This window comes from Malaclemys terrapin, chromosome 4, assembly GCF_027887155.1.
Source record: "Malaclemys terrapin pileata isolate rMalTer1 chromosome 4, rMalTer1.hap1, whole genome shotgun sequence".
In the NCBI taxonomy this organism is placed as follows: Eukaryota; Metazoa; Chordata; order Testudines; family Emydidae; genus Malaclemys; species Malaclemys terrapin.
In genome coordinates this window covers 127,054,335-127,081,247 of record NC_071508.1, presented here as the reverse complement: position 1 = coordinate 127,081,247, position 26,913 = coordinate 127,054,335, and the positions used below count along the sequence as shown (strand labels likewise).

General features: G+C 42.0%; 1 protein-coding gene across 3 annotated transcripts in view; it reads right to left on the bottom strand.

Annotated features, from left to right (window-relative positions):
- Nucleotides 1-26,913, bottom strand: part of VRK1 (VRK serine/threonine kinase 1) — a 55,684-nt gene that overhangs the window by 5,630 nt on the left and 23,141 nt on the right. For 2 of the 3 annotated variants that reach the window (XM_054027894.1, XM_054027895.1), the window contains exons 10-12: nt 21,585-21,643; nt 19,824-20,002; nt 7,258-7,363 (exon numbers count right to left, since the gene is read on the bottom strand). In XM_054027894.1, the coding sequence (XP_053883869.1) occupies nt 7,258-7,363; nt 19,824-20,002; nt 21,585-21,643 (344 nt within the window). Of the gene's footprint in view, nt 1-6,880; nt 6,957-7,257; nt 7,364-19,823; nt 20,003-21,584; nt 21,644-26,913 lie in introns of all 3 variants that reach the window. The other variant, XM_054027896.1, reaches the window with a different exon arrangement.

Genomic DNA, 26,913 nt, shown 5'->3' with positions numbered 1-26,913 from the left:
TTGGTACTTTCCCTCCCATAAGGATGTTAAATTTAATTACATTACGATCGCTATTACTGAGCAGTTCAGCTATATTCACATCTTAGACCAGATCCTATGCTGCACTTAGGACTAAATCAAATGATTGCTTCTCCTCTTTTGGGTACCAGGACTAGCTACTCCAAGAAGCAGTCAATGTTGTTTAGAACAGTGCTTCTCAAAGCCGGTCTGCCACTTGTTCAGGGAAAGCCCCTGGCGGTCCGGGCCGATTTGTTTACCTGCCGCGTCCACAGGTTCGGCCCATCGCAGCTCCCACTGGCCGCGGTTCGCCGCTCCAGGCCAATGGGGGCTGCGGGAAGGGTGGCCAGTACATCCCTCGGCCCACGCTGCTTCCCGCAGCCCCTATTGGCCTGGAGCGGCGAACCGCGGCCAGTGGGAGCTGCGATGGGCCGAACCTGTGGACGCGGCAGGTAAACAAATCGGCCCGGACCGCCAGGGGCTTTCCCTGAACAAGCGGCGGCCCGACTTTGAGAAACATTGGTCTAGAATCTTTATCTCAGCATCCCATCCTGAGGGGACATGTACCCAGTGAATATGAAGACAGTATAAATCCACTATTATTATTGAGTTCTCTCTCGTTATAACCATTCTAATCTCCTGGAGCATTTCACCATCACCATCCTGGGTCAGGTGGGGTTGGTAGTATATTCCTACTGCTATACTCTTATTATTTAACGATGGAATTTTTATCCATAGAGATTCTATGGTACTATTTGATTCATGTAAGGATTTTTACTATATTTGACTCTATGCTTTTCTTCATAGATAGTGCCACTCCCCGACCACCATAACCTACTCTGTCATTCCAATGTATTTTGTACCCTGGTATTACCATGTCCCATTGATTATCATCATTCCACCAAGTTTCTATGATGCCTATTATATCAATATCCCCATTTAATAGCAGGCACTTAGGTTTGCCCAACTTATTATTTAGACTTCTAGCATTTGTATATAAGCATTTATTAAATTTGTCACTTTTTACTTGTGATGAAATTGAATGGCACTCTTCCATTCGACTGTTTCTTCAGTTCCTTCCTGTACTTTATCAACTTCTACCCTCTCCTCTTTACTAGGATACAGAGAATCCCCATTAATAGAGCCTCCCTTATAATACATGTGCTCCTCCGCAACTATCAGCTTCCCCCCACCCCTTAGTTAAAAAACTCCTCTATAACCTTTTAAATTTTACACGCCAGCACTCTGGCTCTGTTTTGGTTTAGGTGGAGCCTATCCTTCATTTATAGGCTCCTTCTTTCCCAAAAGGTTCCCTAACTCCTAATAAACCTAAACTCTCATCCCTACATCACTGTCTCATCCCTGCATTGAGATCCTGCAGTTCTGCCTGTCTAACTGGCTCTGCTCATGGAACTGGAAGCAACCATGGAGGTCCTGGAGGCCAAATTTAGGCTGCTAAGTAAGACATTAAAGCCCAGGACCTCCATGGTTGCTTCCAGTTCCATGCGCAGAGCCAATTAGACAGGCAGAACTGCAGGAACTCTCTCCTACTTTTCACAATGTCATTGGTACTTATGTGTATCACGACCACCGGTTCCTCCCCAGCATTGCACATAAGCCTGTCTAGATGTCTCGAGAAATCTGCAACGTTCACACCCGTCAGGCAATTCACCATGCGCTTCTCCTGGTCATCACAAACTCAACTATCTATATTTCTAATGATCCAATCTCCCATTACTATTAACTGTCTCTTCCTAATAACTGGGATTCCTTCCCCGGAGAGGAGTCCTCAGTAAAAGAGGACATCATGACTTCTTCTGGAAGGAGGGTCCCAATTATGGGATCGTTTCCCTTTGCTCTAGTTTGATGTTCTCCTTCCCCAAGACTTTCACCCTCCTCAACAGCACAGAGGTTAGGGGTGTACCACGAAGTCTCATATATGTACCTCTGTCTCCCTTAGCTCTTCCAGTTCAGCCACTCTGGTCTCCAAAGCCCGTACTTGGTCTCTGAGGGCTATAAGCTCCCTGTACTGAATGCACACATATGCCAACTGCCCACAAGAGAGGTAAATCATACATGCTGCATTCAGTCCAATGAACTGGATAGCCCCCACTCTGCTGCTGTATTTCTGCATGCATTCTTTTTACCTCTGCAGCTTTTTTGGGAGGGGAGGGGGCATTTATTGCCTAAATTCAGAGAATGTTAATCAGGTGTTATCTGGTTCTCCTACTCCCTTGCAAAACTCCTATTAACTGCTCCTGTTCGCTAGCTGCTCGCGTTGCTTAGGAGCTATTTTCTTAAGCCCCTTGTTGTCCAAGTAGCCCTGCCCCTCCGCCCCCCCGTTAATGATCCTGAAGGGCTTAGGGATCAAAGGCTCATTAAGATGCTCTCAGCCTTGCCTAGCAGGCTGTTAGACTCAGCAAATGGCCCCCCAAACAGACCACACACTATACTTCAATCAAGTAGCAAGCACACAATAAACTAAAACAACAAACTCATCCCAAGGGTAACATAGTTGCTCCTCCTTCCCCCGGAGAACTCTCTCACAAAACTCCCCCATTAGCTGCTCCTGTTCGCTAGCTCCTCTGGTTGCTTAGAAGCTGGCTTTTTAAACTCCAGTTCTCCCTGAGTAGCCCCACCCCTAGTTAACAGTTAACGGCTCCTAACGGGAGTAGGGAATCTGTCCTCTGGCAGGTAAACTGTCTCACTATCCTGGAACTGACCTTGGCTCCTATGAACGCTGATATCTGAGATGGGATAATTAATGATTTTTCATAATTTATCAGGAGGCCCAGCTGGGGAAACAAGGAGAAGACGCAACTGAAGCTTGTCAGAGCATCCCAATATGACCTGCCTCCATTCACTCAGCCATCTACGTATGGATTGATGTGGATGCTCTTTTTTCCTCAGACATGCTGCTACCATTGCAAAGCATTTCACGAAGATCCTTCATACTGTAGAGTCCAAAAGACGGTACCTTGTTCAGGAAGTGATTTGGCTCTGCTGTAACTTTCAGGTTCTTCTTATAGGGTGAGTGGATGGCAACATGGAAGTACAGGTCCTGTAAGTCAAAAGCCACAAACCAGTCTTGAGGCTGAAGAGATGGAATGATGGAGGCAAGCATTAACATGCTGAATCTGAGACAGCGCACATATTCAGTCTCCTCAGGTCTAGAATAGGATGAAGAACCCTTTCTTTGGAATAAAGAAACAAAGGGAGTAGAAGCCTCTTACCCTGTACTCCTAAGAAACTTCTCCCATGCTTACAGATGAAACAACAAGGCCACTTCTTTTAGTATTAGCTTCTCATGAGAAGGGTCCTTGAAGAGGGACTGGGTGAATAGTGGGGAGCAAGCAAAGAATGGCTACAATGTCCACCACCCACTTGTTGGCTTTATCTGACCACACCCAATGGAAAGGGGCAAAGCAATTTCTGATTGTCATCGCTGGGTTGGATCCTGACATGGCTCCCATCCAACCTGCTGCCTCTGGGATGGAGCCTGGTGCGCAATGGAAAAGGAGGACTGCCATCCCATCTCCTGGTATATCAGTGTGCGTAATCTGGTTGGTGACTGTAGGGTACAACAGCATTCTTTGCCACTGCAGGAGCTGGTACTGAAATGGCTTAGGTGTAGATCCCTAGTAACCTCAGCACTGCCCTCAAATCCTTGATGGAATGGAGTGCCTCATTTGTCTTATTGCAGAACAGCTCCGTTCCCTTGGAGATTAAGTCCTCTATAGTTGCCTGGACTTCTCAGAATCCCAGAGAGCTGTTGCCATCAGACAGATCTTATTGTGATTGCCATGGATATGCCCTAGCAGCTGTACCAAACTAATCCATTTGCTGTCATCTGGCTCCCTTCGATAGCATCTCTGAACACTTCTCTACAGTATTGTGGCTTAAATAGGATGGAAAAATATTTTCAACAGGGCCTGCTTGTTTGCGATACAGAACTGGAGCAAGCCACATAAATATAACTTGTGACCAAAAAGGTCCAATTTCTCGGGATCCTTATCTTTCAGAATCCCCTTAGTGGACCTGTTTTTTTTCCTGGACCACAAGTACTGCTAGTGATCCTGGTGCAGGATGCCCAGAAAAGTGTTCAAAAGCCCTTAGGTGGTACCTGGTACTTTTCTACTTTGCTGGGTCCAGTACACCCTCATTAATTGGGAGGGAAATTCTTGATAGCACTAAGCAGCTGTGAATGATGAACAACTTGTGTGTGTTCTCTTGGATCAGTGTCTCCACATCCAAGGTTTCAGCTATCCTCAAGAGCAGGTCTTGGAAGGCTCTAGAGTCATCAACGGCTGGTGTAGGGGCTGAAGTGACTGTTTATTAGGAGAACTTGAAGACTCCTTCAGTGGGGAGGGCAGTCTCCACTTGCTTATGAGGGGCTTCCTCCATTTTTGGTGAGGGGCCTAGCCATTCAGGTCGATGATGATCAAAACCACCTCCTTTTCCTGGACACATGTGACCATGATCCGTTTCTTGACACACAGGAAGGTGAACCTCCGTAGGCCCACAAAGGCCAATGTGGAGCATTAAGGGTACTGGCCAGATCGCTGTTGACTTGTCCACTGCCAGTCACACAAATGCCGAGAATGGAAAATTTCTAGACCTCCCGCTCAGATCCTTTTATGGTCTGATAGGAGAGGTTCCCTATATGATGTAGGGGAGAAGGAGTGAGTTGGAAATGGTGAACAGAAGTACATCCTCTGGGAACAGTGGTCCTGCTGGGGTAAATCCAAGTCCGGGGCCTCTGGTGAGCTGCCTGTCCTGGTACTAAGGAGACAGGAAATGTCAGTACCTCCAAGGCATATCTCAGTACCCATATGGTTCCGGTGTCAAAATCAGCGTAAGTAACGCTGTCTCTTGCACGTTCTTCAAAGTCAGTACCATGCGCCCAGCCCTTAACATCAAGGAGGACTTGGAAAAGGCATCTCTGGAGGAATGTTTTAAGTCCTCCTGGAGGATGAATCCACTACACACACAAAGCTGCATTTGCACTTGGTGTGGGTCTGTTGCTTGGCACTTTGTAAAAGCAGATGACATGGGTCTCCTTGTGCTGGAGTCTGTGTCAAAGCACTCAGTGCAGAGGTCGTCGATGCCAGAGTGCAGGTGTCAGGCTAGTCAGTGTCTTAAGTCTTGGTGCCAATGGTCTTGGTGCCCTTTTTGATGACTTCTGGCTGGAACAAGTGGTCAGGTGCCTGCTTTCTACAGCACTTGCTGTGGATAGTCTCCTCTATTCACATTCCATGGATCTCTCCTGTCCAGGATCAGACATGACTTTCATGGATTGCTGAAAGAGGTGTAATTTGAGCCTTGTGTCTCAATTTTCAAGTGTGGGCCAAGAAGGAATGACAGACTGAGCATCTGTTGGGGGATGTGCCCCTCCCAAGGCAGAAAAGTCATTGGCTATGCCTGCCAATTAAGGGCACAAGATCATTTCACTGTGGACAGAGCTAAACCCATAGGGGTTAAAAATCCACCATGACGATGGCTAGCACGAAATGCCTCAACCCTCAATGGAGTCACCATCTGGGTTTTATTTAAATTTTTTGGAACATCCAAATCAGTTAGAAACATGGAATTGAAGAGGGTTTTCTTCATAATATAATTTGAAGTTAGTTTGAAGCTCAAGGAAGAATACCAGGTCGGACATTTGCCAGGTTCTGTCTGGTTGGCATACATGGTAAGAGGGAACTGAGGGAGTGTCGCAGCCAATCCACCCTTTAAGCCCTCACATGAGGGCATGAAGAGACACAGGACATGTATGGCCCAGACATCGTTACACCGTTACTCCGAAAAGATTCCAAGCTCATGTGCATAGGCATGTGCACCCTCAGAGAGATCCAAACTGATACAAAGAACTGTTTAATATTGAACTCAAATTTTAGAAGGCAATGCAATAAGTAAGGATATGCATCAGTCATAGAAGATATCATAAATATTTTAACTAGGAAGAACCAAAAACGCAGTTTTCAGATTTGGATCAGGTTTAGGCCAGTACCTGCGGTTCAGATTAGTGGCCAAACCACTGGTAGCGTACAGATTTGGTGGTCACAAAAATCATAAAACATTGGGTTATCTGGTCTTAATTAAAATCTGTTTAAACTATAGAATAAAATTCAGCATAAAACTGAATCCATCTGTTGCCTGCATAAAGTGTAATCTAGTTAATTAACAACCTTCCAGGACCGAAAAAAATTATAAATAAATCGAAGTCAGCAATACAGAAACATTCATATTAAAAATGCACAAATCATTTTTTCATGGTCAGACTTCTCTGTAAACAGCTGAAACATGAAGGGACATTGTCAAACTCGGGTATGGAACTAGTCTGATCGCTGTAGTTCATGTCATGTCTAGGTATTTATACCAGGCTCAATTCATAAATTACAAATAATTCTACTTCAAAGTGTAGCATCACTTTTTCCCCTGCCTTCCTTCTTTCCCGTCTACATTTGCCATAAAATCAGTTTTGCTTGTTAAAAACTCAAGTGTCTCTGACTTCCACGGTTTTGTTATTTTTATAGTGCTTAACCCTGGACACTGCTTTGCACTTTTATTTGAAAAATATAATTTGAAACAAATATTCTTCAGAATCATTTACTATTTTTCTAATTAGTTGAATTTTTTTCTCATCTGTGTGAGGGATAGATAGCAAAGGCTAAAGCCAGAAATAGCATGAATATGCACTACACAAGTTTTCTCAGACAGCTCTACCAATGAATCTTAATCTTGATTTACAGTAACCCTATTGTACTAGTCTATGTTTTTTTTCTAAGAAAAGCAATTATCAAATTACCAAATTATTTTAATTCTATTTTCATAATTCTCTATCCTTAAAACTACTCCTTTCCTTTACTTTAAATCCACTCACTGTTGTAAGCTGCTGCTGCTGCTAGCCTCTGGCTGTAACATGCTGTGAGGAATTGGTCCTGAGGAGTCAGCGTTTCCTGACAGCGAATTGGACAAGACAGGGGAAGAGAAAAATGAAAACGAAGGGGGAGAATGACCAATGGCAAAAGGGGCAGGGAGCAACTACCAATGTTTATCGATTAATACTCCCATCAGCTTTATATGACATGCAAACATAATGAACATATTCATATAATTGCTGTACATAGGACAGATAGCTAAACCTCTATTTTCCTAAAGTTACCTGCCATGAAAGCCAAAAAATTTAAAGGTAGGACTAATTCTTATCAGTGTGGGAGTGAATAGCACAGACTAATGGAAGTATGGCTCTTGACTTACTACAACGAGCAGGTCTCTTCTTTCGTGGACTTTCCACATCTTCCATGTCTGTTCCAGTGCTTTCCTCTGTTGTGGCTGCTGCTGACGCCGCTGCCTTTCTTTTCTTCTGTAAAAAAGAAAAGAAAATGGTTGAGACAACAGCAGAAATTCCAAGTAGACTGACTAAATAAGAGTGAGGTAGAAGCTATTTACATGTGTTACACTGTGATTCTAAGTCATTTGTCCCACAATCTCCATTACACCTGATCTGAACATTCACTATACTCTATATGCAGAAGGCAACTGACTCAAAAACATTAATCTAAAAGTTAGACACAGTACTGATTACAATATACAATTTTAATCAGTTTACCTTTCCACAAAAAGCTATTTGTTCGCATTTTAAGAATGTTTTTATTTTAAATTATAACAATCCATATTTCTAAATCAAGGCCTCTCTAATTTTAGTAATAATTTAAATTTAATAATTATCAAAGAATCTATCTATCCTAAAATACAGAAAAATGTTCTTACCCAACATTAAAATTAATTACATTTTTAGTAATTAACATATACCATATTAAGTCAAACTTTATCTGAATCCAAAGGCTTAAAGCCTTTTTTTGCACAGCTAAAAAGTATCTAACACCCACAGACAGCACATTATTTTTTCCTCAGGGCATCTATAGGTTCTCTTCCAAAGAGAGCTACAAGGGAATGCTGAACTCTATTCAAGACACATTATTTTAAAACTTCTGAATATATAGAACTTATCTGTGTATTACAATTAATCCCACTGTTACAAAGTATTCTGAAAGTGACTATGGAAACTTTCTTTAAAAAAAAAAAAAAAAAAATCACATAATTTTGCAAAGGATGTATTGGCTCACATACATAAGTTTGCTAAACATTGGGAAAGTTTAACTTGCTTTTTTATTAACTGAATAAGAATGTACTGCTTTACTAAAATATCTTTAAAAGTGTTACAACTTCACATAGCTGATAGAAGGGGAGAGCACATTACATCTTTCTTTTCCAAAGTGTTGCTTCATGATTACCATCTAAACCCTGCTGGGCTGAACAGATTGGTTCGATAATTACATACAATAACTGCAGTGGGCAGGTAACCCTCAGCTGGCACAGGGCAGCTCCCCTGTGAGAACTTCCATATGCAAACTGCACTGATGGAGTGCATTAGGTACATCTTTCCTGCCGGTGCACAGGCCTGATTAACGCCAGCCAAGACTCCAAGGTTAGCATGTCAGCAGATTTGTGATGCATTAGGCAGGAATAAACACAGACACTTTTGTTCGTTCTGACCAAAATTAAGGAGGAATATTTCAGCACTGTATTGCCTTTATACAGGAGATAATGCATTCCACCTGATTGTACTGTGAGAGATTTTAAACGCTCATCATAAAAACAGATATCAATTACATTCTACACAAAAGCAAAGTACATTTATCTTGTTTCCAAGATTATTTAATAAAAAAAGGATCTCCATCTTTATGCAGGTGAATCACATGGCAACGGAAATCAGGCAGTATTCATCTCACAAAAGCAACACCTGTGTGTTTGAAACAGAATGTGAGAAGGAAGTATGAATCACTGTAACCCACATTTCCACTGTTTATTTTCCAACAATTATGTAGTGCTGTCAGTGTGCTAAGCGCGGAAAAAACATAAGACATGGCCCTTACTCCAGGGAGTTTAGTTTAACAGTTACAGAGGCTTCCTCTGGAATATAATGTTGGTATCTTCTTGTTATGCTAGAGCTTGTGCACAGAACAGAACAATTATGCAATGATCTGCCTCTGACTTCCATGCCCAGCTTCTGGTAATCCGAGATGAGGGTCACCCCGAGCATCGGCTTGCACCCCTGACTATTTTGACTAACAGACATTGACGGATCTATCCTGCATTAATTTATCCAGTTCTTTTTTGAACCAGTTATACTTTTGGCCACCATATCCCACAGCAATGAGTTCCACAGGTTAGTTGTGCATTGCTTGAAAAGTACTTCCTCTTATGTGTATTAAATCTGCTGCCTATTAATTTCATCGGGTGACCTCTGGTTTTTGTATTGTGTGAAAAGATAAGTAACTTATCTGTTCACTTTTTTCCATACCATTCATGATTTTATACACCTATCATATCCTGCTTTAGTTGTCTCTTTTCTAAACTGAGAGCACACCATGGATTTATACAGTGGCATTACAATATTTTCTATCCCTTTCCCAATAGTTCCTAACATACCGTTAGTCTTTTTTGACTGCTGCTACACATTGAGCGGAATTTTTGAGAGAACCATCCAGGGTAATGCCAAGACTTCTTTCTTGGATGGTAACAGCTAATTTAGAACCCATCATTGTGTATGTATAGATGGAATTATTTCCCCCCCCTCCAAACACTGAATTTCATCTGCGTTTTGTTGCCCGGTCACCCAGTTTTGTGAGATCCCTCCGACTCTTTGCAGTCTGCTTTGGACTTGAATATCTTGTTAGTTTTTGTGTCTTTAGCAAGTTGCTTCTCAAATTCTCTCATTGCCTGCCTTATTATATTTTTACTTGCCAGAGTTTGTGCTCCTTCCTATTTTCCTCATTAGGATTTGACTTCCAAATTTTAAAGGATGCCTTATAGCCTATAATGGCCTCCACTACTCTGCTGTTCAGCAGTTGTGGCATTCTTTTGGTCCTCCTACCATCTTTTTTGATTTGGGATATACATTTAGTCTGAGCCTCTATGTTTTTATGTAGTCTCCATGCAGTTTGAAGGCATTTTACCCTTGTGACTGCTATTTTTAATTTCCATTTAAGAAGCGTCCTTCTTGTGTAAGTTCCATTTTTAAAGTTGAATTTCACTATTTGTTTTTGGTACTTTCCTCTCTAGAATGATGCTAAATTTAATTACTGTTTATACTCAATCATATGTCAGTTCGTTTATAAGCCGACCCCCCCAAGATGAATAAGTAAAAATGGAAAATTTTTATAACCCGTTCATAAGCCTATAATTCAGGGGTCAGCAAACTTAGGCTCCCGGGCCATCAGGATAAGCCGGTGGCAGGCCAAGATGGTTTGTTTACCTTGAGCATCCGCAGGCACGGAGGTAAACCTAAGTAAAGAAAGTGTCCCGGCACGCCAGCTGCTTACCCTGATGGGCCGGGACAGCAAATGGTGGGGAAATTTTTTGGGGGGTGGGGGGAGGGAGAAGCTGGGAGTCAGGGGAGTAACCCCTGTAACCACCCACCACATGACCCCAGCCCTAGCCCGGGACCCCCCCCACTCTCCCCATTCCATCCTGGCCAGGGAGAGAGGGTGGGAGGGATAGCTCAGTGGTTTGAGCATTGGCCTGCTAAACCCAGGGTTGTGAGTTCAATCCTTGAGGGGGCCATTTATGGACCTGGGGCAAAAATCTGTCTGGGGGTCGCTCCTGCTTTGAGCAGGGGGTTGGACTAGATGACCGCCTGATGTCCCTTCCAACCCTGATATTCTATGATTCTATCCCTTCCCACTTTATCTGGGGAGGATGCCTCTGGCCTGGCTGGAGCTGCTCCAGCAGACTGGGCAGCGCAGATGCAGCTTGCTCCGGTGGGCCAGACGGGCAGTGCAGCCGCAGCACATTCCAGCAGGCTGGGCCAGGCAGCACAGACACAGCCTGCTCTGGGGGGCGGGGCCGAGCGGCAGGGCTGCAGCCTGACAGCCCGGAGCTGCAGCTGCTTTGGAGGCTGGGGGGACAGGAGCGTGGCCAGAAGCAGAGACACTCTGGCCCCGCCTCTTCCCTTCTGTCTCTGCTGCCTCTCCTTGCTCCCTCTGTTGGGGGGAGGGGCTGTGTCCCACCTCTCCCTCTCTATACCCGTTCATAAGCCGACCCCCTTCTTTGATGCTTCCCTTTTTTACTAAAAAAATTCGGCTTATGAACAAGTATATACGGTACATTATGGTCACTATTCCCAAGCAGTTCAGCTACAATTACCTCTTGGACCAGATCTTGTGTTCCGCTTAGGACTAAATCAAGAGTGTGGGTTCCAGGAGTACAGTGCTCCAAGAAGCAGCGATTTATGGTGTCTAGAAACTTTATGTCTGCATCACACCCTGAGGTGAAATTTACCCCATCAATATAAGGATAGTTGAAATAATCTACTATTGTGTTTTCTGGTTTTGTAGCCTCTCTAACCTCCCTTAACATTTCATAGTCACTATCATCCTAGTCAGGTGGTCAGTAACATATTCCTACTACTCTATTAATTATTCAAGCATGGAATTTGTATCCATAGAAATTCTATAGTACAGTTTGATTCATTTAAGATTTTCACCTTATTTGAATATACTTTTAAAAACAAAAAACAAGAAAAACACTGCCACTGGCCTATCAAACATAACATACCCTGTAATTCCTATATATTTTGTACCCTGGTATCATTATGTCCCATTGATTATCCTCATTTCATCAAGTTTCCATGATGCCTATTATATCAATATCCTCATGTAATATCAGGCATGCTAGTTCACCGATTTTATTATTTAAATGTCTAGCCTTTGTATCTAAGCACTTGTACATTTTGTCAATAGTTAGTTGCGTGCCTTCATGTGTTATGTTTAAATGAGACTTATATGACTGTTGCTCACTAGCTCCTACCTGTACTTTACCACCTTCTTTCCTAACCTCTATGCCAGGACACAGAGTTCCCTCTTCAATAAATTCATCAAGGGATGTCTTCGCCTGAAACATTGGACTCCTCCTCACTTCTTGGTTTTCCCTCAGCCACTAGTTTAAAAAATCCTCTACAACCATTTTAATTGTATGTGCCAGCAGTGTGGGTCCATTTTGATTAAGGTGGAACCCACTCATCCTTCCTGTATAGGCTCTTCCTTCCCCAAAAGGTTCTCCACTTCCAAATAAACCTAAAACTCTTCCCCCTACACCATTAATTTAGACCTTGCAGTACAGTGTCTTCCTGGCTCTGCACATGGAATTGGAAGCATTGCAGAGGATGTTACCATGGATGTCCTGGACTTTAATCTCTTACTTTGCAGCCTAAATTTGGTCTCCAAGACCTCTCTCCTACCTTTCCCTATGTCATTGGTACCTATATGTACCATGACCACTGGTTCTTCTGCAGCACTACCTACAAGCTATCTAGATGTATCAGGAGATCCGCTACCTTTGCACTCGGCAGGCAATTCACCATGTGGTTCTACGAGCCAAACACACACACACACAACTTTCAGGAAAGAGGGACTTGCTTGGTGAGAACCAACTCCCTCTCTCCATCCAGCAAGCCTTCTGAGTGCTGTAAGACAGGCCCCTGGCAGTAGGAGTAGTACAATCCCTTCCCTTCTATCCTGAAACCACAGCTGAAATACTGGACCTAGAAAATCTAGCATAGATGGAAGGGCTTTCGGGCATGGTATGTAACTGCAACAGAAAGTACACTTTGCCACAGCCAGGTCAAGCCTGAGTGACACTGTGACTTTGTGTGTCAGGTTCCAATGAAGGGAGCAGGCCCAGCCCTGCAGGACAAAAGCTCCTACTACTGTGGGGTGAGTGAGGCAAGCTTCCTTTCCAACTCTCCCCCCCGTCCCTGTAGGGCCTCCTCTCTTGGCTGAGCCAGGATTAGATTTGCAGTGCTGGGCTGCTGGTGGGCGGCTGGTGCCCTCTTGGAAGGGTGAGGAGATGATAGCAGAAGAGAAGGATGCAGGCCTAACATTTTGGGCCACACACATGAATTTGGCTGCAGTTGGTGGGTCACGTTAGTAAAAAGTTGGGAACCACTAAGCTATGAGACCTATATTCTGCTCTCAGTTTAAACACTTCAACAAAACCATTGCAAATGAATGTAAGATGACTAGGCCTATGGCACCCCACCAGAAGAAAACAAAAAGGGGCACAATAAATAAAAACCTCAATGCATGCAAACAAAAACACCTATAGGTAAGTAATGTCGCCATCTAGGGAATGGTGGTGATTGACCTGACTAAAGGAAAATACAATAGGTTTTTAAAACCTAGGGCCTGATTTAATAGGAAATATATATAGTCTTCTGAGCAGGACAAGGACACGAGACTCAGAAGGTCACAGATGTTGGCTCTGCAGCAGGCCAACCTAATACAGCAAAGTCAGCCAACCAACAGAAACAGATTTCATTCAGCACACAGATCCAAACCACATTGATCCACAGGGGAAGGAACTCATGTTAATGAGCTCTCCTTGCTGGGCAGATCTTTACACATGATTCAGCATTAACAGTAAAACTATGGTAATGCAATTTTTAACCAGGGGATTAGTTCCCATGCAAAATCGTAACTTAGGTGTGGTCTACATTGCCACTTAAGTTGATATAAGTTATGTTGCTCAGGGGTGTGAAAAATAATCACCCACCTGAGCGAAGTTGCTTACATCGACCTAACGCAGTGCCTACATTGCGCTATGTTGGCGGGAGACGCTCTCCTGCCGACTTACCTTCCACCTCTCTGAGAGGTGGAATACTGAAGTCGATGGGAGAGCACTCTGATCAACTTATCGTGTCTTCACCAGACCTGCACTAAATCGATGCTGCTGCAATCCAGGCAGTGGCTGCAATTTAAGCATGCAAGTGTAGACAAGCCCTTAGAAAAGCTTGAGGTATTACTTCAGAGGACTTCAATCTCCTGTAGCTTTTCGTTTGGTTTCATACTTTCTGCATGATATCTTTAACGTATGGCTGACTGAGCAGTAATATCAGACACTATCTTTTCAAACAATACTTGTAGAGAAGCATGTGTGCACACAATTCTGTTGCTGTTAGAGCAGCCAAAAAATCCCACCTGCAAACGTAGTGGACTACCCTTGATCTTCTTGTCATCAGTGGAGTCAACATTTTTATCAATTATTTGTTTGTAAGTCACTGTTTTGTTATTAGCTTAAACATACTATTTCACTACAATAAAGTGAAAAATTCTTACACTTCTGCTGTAAGTTCGTTTAGAAATATGTTACTGATTAAAATTACTTTGTATGACATAGGGCTGTACAAAATACATACAAAGAATGATGTTTCAATACGTATGTTTAAATACCTGGGCCCATCTCTCAATCACAGAAATGTAGAGCGGAAAGGGACTTGAGGGGTCATCTAGTCCAGGCTCCTGAACTGATGCAGGACCAAGTTAACCTAGACCATCCCTGACAGGTGTTTGTCCAACCTGTTCTTAAAAACCTCCAATGATGGGGATTCCCCAGCATCCCTTGGAAGCCTATTCCAGTGCTTAACTACCCTTACAGTTAGAAAGTTTTTCCTGATATCTAACCTAAACCACCCTAGCTGCAGATTAAACCCATTACTTCTGGTCCTATCTTCAGCAGACATGGAGAACAATTGACCACAGTCTTCTTTATAAGAGCCCTTACTATATTTGAAGACTGTTACCAGGTCCCCACCCCAAGTCTTCTTTTCTCGAGACTAAATATGCCCAGATTTTGTTTTGTTTTTTTATGAGGAAAGGTTTTAAAAAGGATTTGAAAACCTGGCCTATCATTCTTGCTGCTCTCCTCTGGACTCTCTCCAATTTATCCACATCTCTCCTAAAGTGTGGCACCCAGAACTAGATGCAGTACTCCAGTTGAGGCCTCACCAATACAGAATAAAAACAGGACATTTACAAGCCAGGTATTACACACAGAACTCTTGTTAATACTGCCCAGAATATTAGCTTTTTCCACAACTGCATCACATTGACACTTATGCAATTTGTGATCCACTATAATCCGCAGATCCTTTTCACTACTCCCACCTAACTAGTTATTCCCCTTTCTGTAATTATGCATATGAATTTTCCTTCCTAAGGGTAGTAGTTTCAACTTGTATTTACTGAATTTCATCTTGTTGAATTCAGACTAACTCTCAAGTTTGTCAGGCTCCTTTTGAATTCTAATCCTGTCCTCCCAAGTGCTAGCAACCTCTCCCAGTTTTGTGTCATCCGTAAATATTATAAGCATACTCTCCACTCCATCATCCAAGTCTTAATGAAAATATCGACTAGTACCGGACCAAGGATGGACCTCTGCTGGACCCAACCTGCTACCTCTCTCCAGTTTGACAGAAACCCATTGATAACTACTCTTTGAATACAAAAACAGGAGTACTTGTGGCATCTTAGAGACAAACACATTTATTTGAGCATAAGCTTTTGTGGGCTATAGCCCGCTTCATCAGATGCATAGAATGGAACACATAGTAAGAAGATATAGATAGATACACACACACACACACACACACACACACACACACACACACACACACACACACACACAGAGAGAGAACATGAAAAGGTGGAAGCTGCCATACCAACTCTAAGAGGCTAATTAATTAAGATGAGCTATTATCAGCAGGAGAAAAAAAAACTTTTTTAGTGATAATCAAGCTGGCTCATTTCAGACAGTTGACAAAAAGGTGTGAGGATACGTAACATGGGGAAATAGATTCAATTTGTGTAATGACCCAGCCACTCCCAGTCTCTATTCAAGCCAAAGTTAATGGTATCTAGTTTGCATATTAATTCAAGTTCAGCAGTTTCTCGTTGGAATCTGTTTTTGAAGCTTTTCTGTTGAAAAATTGCCACCTTTAAGTCTGTTACTGAGTGACCAGAGAGGTTGAAGTGTTCTCCTACTTGTTTTTGAATGTTATGATTCCTGATGTCAGATGTGTGTCCATTTATTCTTTTGCGTAGAGACTGTCCGGTTTGGCCAATGTACATGGCAGAGGGGCATTGCTGGCACATGATGGCATATATCACATTGGTAGATGTGCAGGTGAACAAGCCCCTGATGGCATGGCTAATGTGATTAGGTCCTCTGATGGTGTGACTTGAATCAATATGTGGACAGAGCTGGTATCAGGCTTTGTTGCAAGGATTGGTTCCTGGGTTAGTGTTTTTGTTGTGTGATTGCTGGTGAGTATTTGCTTCAGGTTGCAGGGCTGTCTGTAAGTGAGGACTGGTCTGTCTCCCAAGATCTATGAGAGTGAGGGATTATCTTTCAGGATAGGTTGTAGATCTTTTATGATGTGCTGGAGAGTTTTTAGTTGGGGGCTGAAGGTGAGAGCTAGTGGCGTTGTGTTATTTTCTTTATTGGTAGGTAACTTCTGTAGTAGGTAACTTCTGGGTACTCTTCTGGGTCAGTCAATCTGTTTTTTCACTTCAGCAGGTGGGTTTTGTAGTTTTAAGAATGCTTGATAGAGATCTTGTAGGTGTTTGTCTCTGTCTGAGGGATTGGAGCAAATGCGGTTATATCTTAGAGCTTGGCTGTAGACAATGGATTGTGTGGTGCGTCCTGGATGGAAGCTGGAGGCATGTAGGTAAGTATAGCGGTCAGTAGGTTTCCAGTATAGGGTGGTGTTTACGTGACCATCGCTTATTAGCACAGTAGTGTCCAGGAAATGGACCACTTGTGTGGATTGGTCTAGGCTGAGGTTGATGGTGGGACGGAAATTGTTGAAGTCAGGGTGGAATTCCTCAAGGGGTCCTCTTTTCCAGGAGTCCAGATGATGAAGATGTCATCAATGTAACGCAAGTAGAGTAGGGGCGTTAGGGGATGAGAGCTAAGGAAGCGTTGTTCTAAGTCAGCCATAAAAATGTTGGCATACTGTGGGACCATGCAGGTACCCATAGCAGTGCCACTGATTTGAAGGTATATATTGTCTCCAAATGTGAAATAGTTGTGGCCACATTGGCTAATGAGAACGTCACATGAGACTGTGTCAAAAGCCTTATTAAATCAAGATACATGTTTACTGCTCCCCCCACCCAGGCTATAACCCTGTCAAAGAAGGAAATTAGGTTGGTTTGGCATGATTCATTCTCAACAAATCCATTTTGGCTATTACATATAGCCCAATTATCTTCTATTAAACAATCAATCTGTAAGCATCTGATCTGTTCCAGTAACTTACCAGGTACCAAAGCTAGGATGACTGGCCTATAATTCCCTGGGCCTTCTTTGTTCCCCTTTTAAAGAGTGGTATTATGTATGCCCTTCTCCAGTCCTCTGGGATCTTACCTACCCCTCCATGAGTTCTCAAAGATAACTGCTAACAGTCCAAGATTGTTTCAACTCGTTCCTTAAGTATCACAGGGTGATTTTCATTAGGTCCTGCCAACTTCAATATATCTCATTTTTCTAAATACACTTAAACCTGTTCGTTCCCTATTTTGGGTTGAATTCCTTCCCCAGTGTTGTTAGTACTGTGCTGAGTATCTGGTCACCACTAGCCTTTTTAGTGAAGACAGAAGCAAAATAGGCATTGAACACCTCAGCTTTCATAATGTCATCCATTATTAGCTCTCCTTCCCCACTAAATACAGGATCTACACTTTCCTGTCTTTCCCTTGCTCCTAATATATCTATTGGAGGGGAGCGATAGCTCAGTGGTTTGAGCACTAGCCTGCTAAACCCAGGATTGTGAGTTCAATCCTTGCGGGGGCCACTTCGGGATCTGGGGCAAAAATCTGTCTGGGGATTGATCCTGCTTTGAGCAGAGCTAGATGAGGTCCCTTCCAAGCCTGATATTCTATGACCCCCTCTTCTTAGTGTCTTTTATGTCCCTTGCTAGATGTAACTCATTTTGAGCCTCAGCCTTTCTGATTTTATCACTACATGCTTGTGCTATTCTTTTGTATTCTTAAGCAATTTGTCAATGTTTCCACATTTTGTAGGACTCCTTTCTAATGATTAAAGAGCTCCTAAAGGAGCCATATTGGCCCCTTATTATTCTTATCTTTCTTTTGCCTGGGATAGTTTGCTGTTTCACATTTAATAATCTCCTTGAGAAACTGCCAGATCTTCTCAACTACTTTATCCCTCAGATTTTCTGCCCAGAGGACCTTACATACCTATGTACATACCTCTGAGTTGTTAAAATCTGCTTTTTTGAAGTTCGTTGTCCCTATTCTGCTTCTCTTACTCCTTTCCTTCCTTAGAATTTTTACATCTATTATTTCATGATCAGTTTCACCCACATTGCCTTCAACTTCACCACCAATTCCTCCCTGTTAGTGAGGATCAAGTCTAAAATGTCTGTCTCCCAGTTACTTGCCTTTGTCTATCAAGTTTTGTCCTATACAGGCAGTAACAGTAATGCTTATTTGGTAATCTAGCTTAAATTTTAGTTATATTAATGCCTCAGTATCCTTCTTCATAACAAATTCCAGATTTTAACTTTTCCTCAAAAAATTAGGGAGCAGTTTTCATGAAATGATGAAATTTACATCTGTAAATAAATTTGCAGAGAGTTTTCTGCATATGTATAGTACTATAGCTTTCACTAAGAACTGGTCCCACTAGCATATGTTTCTTCTGTATAAACATCCACACAGATTCCACACAAGCAGTTGCATACTGACAATGGGAAATCAGCATTTACCTATAAAGTTAATATGCTAGGATCCTTTTCTGAAATGTGTGAATTATAAAATCTCCTCCGTGGTGTAAGTATGTTTGTACATTTTACTAATTGGAAAGAGCTACTTGTGCAAATGCACAACAAGGTTCCATATGTGAGACACAATTTAGAGTTCGGTCTACTTGAATACAAGTACCTCTGGAAGTATTAGATTTTTGTCGGTAAACATCCATTTCATCATACACATACAAACCAACAAAAAATATTTCCATTGATAATAATCTAAATGTACAGATAGGCAAAGAAAAATTTTGCTTGAGAACTTAAGAGTTTGATTTACGGATATTTACTTTGTATCTTCTGACATGTGATGCTGACAATTTGTATTTTAATAGTTATAAAGCTAACTTGCTGAATCTCAATATCTACTGTCATTAAATAATTGTCTGCCCCCCTCAATTTCCCAACTGTGAAAATTTAAATTGATAAAATAAATACTTAAAAACAAGCATTGCAATTATACATCAAAATTATAGTAAAAAAATCTGCCAAGCCTAAATAAAAAGATTAATATACCCCTAATCTAGTACTATACTAATTGTGAAGAACACCTTTTTGTTCAGTGCCTAGCACAATGGGGTCCTGGTCCATGGCTGGGTCTCCTAGGTGCTACGATAATACAAATAATACTGTACACAATACCTGAATTTCAGTAGCAATTTGATGACATAAGGCTGTTCATTTAAAAGTAAGTATTTAGATATAGTTATGTAAGGTAAGAAACCTGAAATGAAACCAAAAGGTAACTAGACTTCTGATTTTACCTCACACTTTGGCCCATCTGGAATTTTTTAGACTCTTGACAAAAAAAAATGTGTAAATTAACTGCAATGTTCATCTGTTCAAATGTCATTACAACTAAATATACATTCTCTTTCCCAAGGTATTATTTACTGCATGTGAAAGTATACCTGCTAACATTGTGCTATATTAAAAACTTTCAGAGCAATTAGTTAAATTAAAATTAGCCCATGTGTCTGCTTATGAAATATGCTGTAAAGCTAACAAACAGTTGAGACTTACTTTTCTTTTTCCTTACTTTCCTATTTAGGCTAATTATGACATCCATTTTCCATATCATTTTATTTAATTATTTTATTTAGTTTAAAACAAGATCCATTAAAAGCTGATTTTAAAAGTAAAAAGAAACAACCTTTTGTACAGGCTTGGTTCGCAAATCTCCATTCTCTGAAAAACTGAAGTCCAGTATGCCATCATCCTTTTGCCCAATAGCCTTAAGACCTTGCAAAAGTATTTCTCGGAAATGCTGATAAAGAGGTTTCTCTTCGTAGCTCAGTAACTTCACCTTTTCCATGTACTTGGCTATTTCATCTGAGGGAATGGTACATAAAATTAATTTCTATTTAAAGCAGTTGGTAATCAATAGGTTTTACCAAAAAATGTGAGAATTATGTATACACCCTTTTTGGGATTCTTTGATATGGATATTTAAACATAATTATAGCTGTTTAATACAGCATATTTTAGAAATAAGAAAAATCATCCCAGGGCTCATTAACAAATTATCACAGCACCACTTTTCTACATTCATTACAATGAAGGAAATATTCAGCCTTTAAAAACTATTTTTGAATATGCTTATTTCCTCTACAGTGAGCCTTTTATTCAACTGATATTTCTTCCCTGCATTTAAGATGATCTACTACAGGTGAAATAAGAGCCTGAGCCCAGAACTTTGCCAGGTAAGTTAAGGAGAAACTATTTTTCATGTATTTTATTTTAATCAAAGGCAGGGACTTTTCATCATTTCACCTTTAAAACTATATTTGCTAAAATATTAATAAGAATGAAACAATCCTGTATTGACAATTAGGATTGGGTGACCCAAGAGAATTTTTCCATTTCTAATTTCTGCAAAAAAGCATGTATAGTTAATGTCAGGACTTTGAAAATCTGCTAGTCAATTCTCATATGGCGAGTCACAAGTTTTCCCAGACAAGTGTTTCTTTAGAATCTAAATTTATTACAAAAATTAATTTCTAACCCTTACAGTTGTGAAGATGTTTCCAACTAGAAATGAGTGCGAGCCAGAGGATTGCTACCTTCCAGTCTGCAGACTAAACTAGTGACTGCTACTGTTCACACCTTTCCTATAACAGAAAGAAAACTTACCTGTCTTGTAAATTTAATTACTGCTATTCAAAACATTGGTCAGTTTCACTTTACTGCTGTTTGGGAAGGCAGAAGCAGAGGCAGGTTCTGGCTCTAGTCACTGGGAAGAACTTAAAGGGTATGTCTACACAGCAGCTGGGAAGTATGACAGAGTAGACAGACTCGCATTAGCATGCTAAAAATAGCAGTGAACACTACCACCTAGGTGCAACCCAGCCAACAACGCGGCCTGGCCCAAGCCGCTGTGGTTGCTGCAACATCCACACTGCTGTTTTTAGCATGCTAGCTCAAGCTAAGCTAGCATGAGTCTGTCCATCCATGCTGGGAATCACACCTCCTAGCTTCAAGTGCAGATATAGCCAAAGAGGCGATAGGAGGAACAGAATATCAGAGACACCTCTCCCAGATGGACTACACGCTGACAACAATCTGACACCCACTCAATCTTTCCAAGCAGCTGAAGTGTCATCTGTCTGTGTTTGTATTCAACTCAATACAGAAAAAATTACTACACATACCCAAATATTAAAGTAGTTACTGCCACATGAAAATGGGAATTTCAGATATGCTGTGAGTGCATTCCTGGCCTAACAGAATAATCTACCTAAACCCTATTAAAGTTAGCTGTAGTATGGTAGAGGTGGCCAGTCAGGTTTCTTTGAGGAATGAATCATTAATGCTTTATTTCAATATGCTTTATATTTTTTGAGAGACTAAGGATTAAATGTTTGTCTAATAGAATAAAACCCCAAGTACTAATATTTTAAAAAGCTCTTCCTACCTGGTTTTTCTGTCTCAGGAAAGCACTTGTTCATCAAATCTGTAATATTCTCACTATATCTGAGAAGTAAAAGTGGAAGAATTAATAGTTTAGATTGTGGATAAATTATATTTAATAATTGCAAAACAGCTTGTTCATTCACAGCTGATCTGTATTTTTTTTTAAAACATATATTAAGGCATTAAAAGTTAAGAAAAAAAATTAAATATTGACATGTAAATAAAAATAATTTTAATATTGTATAATCCTTTTCTTACAGTTCTTTTGTTTTGATTCTGTTACCTTTTACACTTGTCTAGTGATTACCCTTTCAGCTGACAGGGGGCTGCAGACGGGAGTTTGACAGAGGGAGGCTTACGATGGTTAGGAAGACCCGCAACACCTGTGCCAGCACTGCTGCTGTCTCCTCCACCTGTGCCTGTAGCCAGACAGAGTGCCTAAGCATGGATGCCTCTACCCAGATCCTGGTGTGGTTTTGCAAAGACTGTAACTTGCAATTTCCACTTACTGATATCCAGGCTGGGGGGACCATCCAATGTGAAAGGTGCCTGCTGGTGGAATCTCTCAGGCAGCAGGTGGGAGAGCTACAGGAGGAGGTGGCTAGGTTGAGGAGCATCCGTATCCACGAGCAATTCCTCGACAGTGTCCATGTGGAGACAGCTGAGGTAGCTGTCCCAGTACACAGGACTGCTGATACACCACTGGTGGAGGAGGAGATGGCTCAGGGTGGACGCTGGCAGCTGGTTACTTCTGGCAGCAGGCAGTGCTCCACCCTTGCTCCGAACCCTCCTGCCGTGGTTATAGGTAACCGTTATGCTCTTCTTGATACAGGAAAGAAGGAATCACTCCCTACAGTAAAGGAGGAGAAGCCTCGTACCCCTAAGGCTGGAGAGTCTGCTGCCACCACTGCGAATAGGAAACGTAGGGTAGTGGTGGTCGGAGACTCTCTGCTGAGGGGGACGGAGGCGCCCATCTGTCGCCCTGACATTTCATCTCGGGAGGTATGCTGCCTGCCGGGGGCCCATATCCGAGACGTTACGGAGGCATTGTCGAGGATTATCCGGCCCTCTGACTACTACCCCATGCTACTCATCCATGTGGGCACAAATGATACTGCGCGGTGTGACACTGAGCGGATCAAGAGTGACTACAGGGCTCTGGGAGCACGGGTGAAGGAGTTTGGAGCACAGGTGGTATTCTCTTCAATTCTTCCTGTTAAAGGTAGGGGCCCGGGCAGAGACAGATGCATCATGGAGGTGAATGCCTGGCTGCGAAGATGGTGTCGCCAGGAGGGCTTTGGCTTCCTAGACCACGGGATGCTATTCGAGGAAGGACTGCTAGGCAGAGATGGCGTTCACCTTTCGAGGAGAGGGAAGACCCTATTCGGACACAGACTGGCTAACCTAGTGAGGAGGGCTTTAAACTAGGTTCGACGGGGACAGGTGAGCAAAGCCCACAGGTAAGTGGGGAACATGGAGACCGGGGAAATGAGTCGGAAACAAGAGGGAGTGTGGGCTATATTGGCAGAGAGAAAGGAGAGTCAGGAAAAAACTGGGAGGAAAGATCAAACCAGTATCTTAGATGCCTATATACAAATGCGAGAAGTATGGGGAATAAGCAGGAAGAACTGGAAGTGCTAATAAATAAATACAACTATGACATTGTTGGCATCACTGAAACTTGGTGGGATAATACACATGATTGGAATGTTGGTGTGGATGGGTACAGCTTGCTCAGGAAGGATAGACAGGGGAAAAAGGGAGGAGGTGTTGCCTTATATATTAAAAATGTACACACTTGGACTGAGGTAGAGATGGACATAGGAGACGGAAGTGTTGAGAGTCTCTGGGTTAGGCTTAAAGGGGCAAAAAACAAGGGAGATGTCATGCTAGGCGTCTACTACAGGCCACCTAACCAGGTGGAAGAGGTGGATGAGGCTTTTTTCAAGCAACTAACAAAATCATCCAAAGCCCAAGATTTGGTGGTGATGGGGGACTTCAACTATCCGGATATATGTTGGGAAAATAACACAGCGGGGAACAGACTATCCAACAAATTCTTGGACTGCATTGGAGACAACTTTTTATTTCAGAAGGTTGAAAAAGCTACTAGGGGGGAAGCTGTTCTAGACTTGATTTTAACAAATAGGGAGGAACTCGTTGAGAATGTGAAAGTAGAAGGCAGCCTGGGTGAAAGTGATCATGAAATCATAGACTTTGCAATTCTAAGGAAGGGTAGAAGGGAGAACAGCAAAATAGAGACAATGGATTTCAGGAAGGCAGATTTTGGGAAGCTCAGAGAGCTGATAGGTAAGGTCCCATGGGAATCAAGACTGAGGGGAAAAACAACTGAGGAGAGTTGGCAGTTTTTCAAAGGGACACTATTAAGGGCCCAAAAGCAAGCTATTCCGCTGGTTAGGAAAGATAGAAAATGTGGCAAAAGACCACCTTGGCTTAACCACGAGATCTTGCACGATCTAAAAAATAAAAAGGAGTCACATAAAAAATGGAAACTAGGACAGATTACAAAGGATGAATATAGGCAAACAACACAGGAATGCAGGGGCAAGATTAGAAAGGCAAAGGCACAAAATGAGCTCAAACTAGCTACGGGAATAAAAGGAAACAAGAAGACTTTTTATCAATACATTAGAAGCAAGAGGAAGACCAAAGACAGGGTAGGCCCACTGCTTAGTGAAGAGGGAGAAACAGTAACAGGAAACTTGGAAATGGCAGAGATGCTTAATGACTTCTTTGTTTCGGTCTTCACCGAGAAGTCTGAAGGAATGCCTAACATAGTGAATGCTAATGGGAAGGGGGTAGGTTTAGCGGATAAAATAAAAAAAGAACAAGTTAAACATCACTTAGAAAAGTTAGATGCCTGCAAGTCACCCGGGCCTGATGAAATGCATCCTAGAATACTCAAGGAGCTAATAGAGGAGGTATCTGAGCCTCTAGCTATTATCTTTGGAAAGTCATGGGAGACGGGAGAGATTCCAGAAGACTGGAAAAGGGCAAATATAGTGCCCATCTATAAAAAGGGAAATAAAAACAACCCAGGTAACTACAGACCAGTTAGTTTAACTTCTGTGCCAGGGAAGATAATGGAGCAAGTAATTAAGGAAATCATCTGCCAACACTTGGAAGGTGGTAAGGTGATAGGGAATAGCCAGCATGGATTTGTGAAGAACAAATCATGTCAAACCAATCTGATAGCTTTCTTTGATAGGATAATGAGCCTTGTGGATAAGGGTGAAGCGGTGGATGTGGTATACCTAGACTTTAGTAAGGCATTTGATACGGTCTCGCATGATATTCTTATCGATAAACTAGGCAAATACAAATTAGATAGGGCTACTATAAGGTGGGTGCATAACTGGCTGGATAATCGTACTCAGAGAGTTGTTATTAATGGTTCCCAATCCTGCTGGAAAGGCGTAACGAGTGGGGTACCGCAGGGGTCTGTTTTGGGACCGGCTCTGTTCAATATCTTCATCAACGACTTAGATATTGGCATAGAAAGTACGCTTATTAAGTTTGCGGATGATACCAAACTGGGAGGGATTGCAACTACTTTGGAGGACAGGGTCATAATTCAAAATGATCTGGACAAATTGGAGAAATGGTCTGAGTTAAACAGGATGAAGTTTAACAACGACAAATGCAAAGTGCTCCACTTAGGAAGGAAAAATCAATTTCACACATACAGAATGGGAAAAGACTGTCTAGGAAGGAGTACGGCAGAAAGGGATCTAGGGGTTATAGTGGACCACAAGCTAAATATGAGTCAACAGTGTGATGCTGTTGCAAAAAAAGCAAACATGATTCTGGGATGCATTAACAGGTGTGTTGTGAGCAAGACACGAGAAGTCATTCTTCCGCTCTACTCTGCTCTGGTTAGGCCTCAGCTGGAGTATTGTGTCCAGTTCTGGGCGCCGCATTTTAAAAAAGATGTGGAGAAACTGGAAAGGGTCCAAAGAAGAGCAACAAGAATGATTAAAGGTCTTGAGAACATGACCTATGAAGGAAGGCTGAAAGAATTGGGTTTGTTTAGTTTGGAAAAGAGAAGACTGAGAGGGGACATGATAGCAGTTTTCAGGTATATAAAAGGGTGTCATAAGGAGGAGGGAGAGAACTTGTTCACCTTAGCCTCTAAGGATAGAACCAGAAACAATGGGTTTAAACTGCAGCAAGGGAGGTCTAGATTGGACATTAGGAAAAAGTTCCTAACTGTCAGGGTGGTTAAACACTGGAACAAATTGCCTAGGGAGGTTGTGGAATCTCCGTCTCTGGAGATATTTAAGAGTAGGTTAGATAAATGTCTATTAGGGATGGTCTAGGCAGTATTTGGTCCTGCCATGCGGGCAGGGGACTGGACTCGATGACCTCTCGAGGTCCCTTCCAGTCCTAGAATCTATGAATCTATGAATTACAGCAAGAAACCGGAAAATCGGAAGCCTCAGTTTTGTTTCTATCTATGTAACTGGCTCCTTGCATGACAATATCTGTGCCAGAGTCTTCCTTTCTGTGAAAGGGGAATACTTATCCACATTTGTAAAGTGCTTTGAGATCTTTGGATAAAAAAATGCAACGTAAGCACTTTAAATTCTGCAGGATCCTTGTGATCACATGCTCTTCACTTCACCTAGACAAGAAAATTCCCTCTGCAGGGCCAGCTGAATCCCTGCCTAAGGAAACAGAGTTGCAGCACTGTGCTGTTCCCGAGCAACTGACTTTATAAGCTAAGGAACAAGGCTGAGATCCAGGTGTGAGAAAAACAGAATAAGAAATATCAGAATGCAGACCCTATATAAAATTGAACATCTTATATTTAAAGTGAGTTTCATCTTGAGATGCTTTAAAGTAACTTCCCTGTGTCAAGATGAAACTTTCAAAAGGCAAGCTGCATGACCTACAGCCCCGTTCCAAGTATTACTGTAAATTGTCTTGTTTGTGAAAACAGTGGCAATATTGGTCATAAGATTTTCTTTATTTTTAATTTAGTTACTAAGCTGTTGGGTTTTTTTTTTAAATCAGCTACTTTTATAGCATTTTTCCATAATACATTTTCCATCAACTGATGACATGGCACAAAGACCTTTTGCCTAGATAAGGCCATGCCAGCTTCCTCACGTGGTTTAATGTCCACCATTCATATATTCTCTAGATAGATAGGGTGGGGCGAAGGTGCAGGGGGCAGACTTTCAGTCCCTGTAGTACATAAAATCCCAGATATTTTAAAAATTAAATTACTAGTTTAAAAAAGGACTTTCCCAGAATTGACACAAGCTAATGACCTAATTCAAACCTGATTGGACCACATTGCTGCA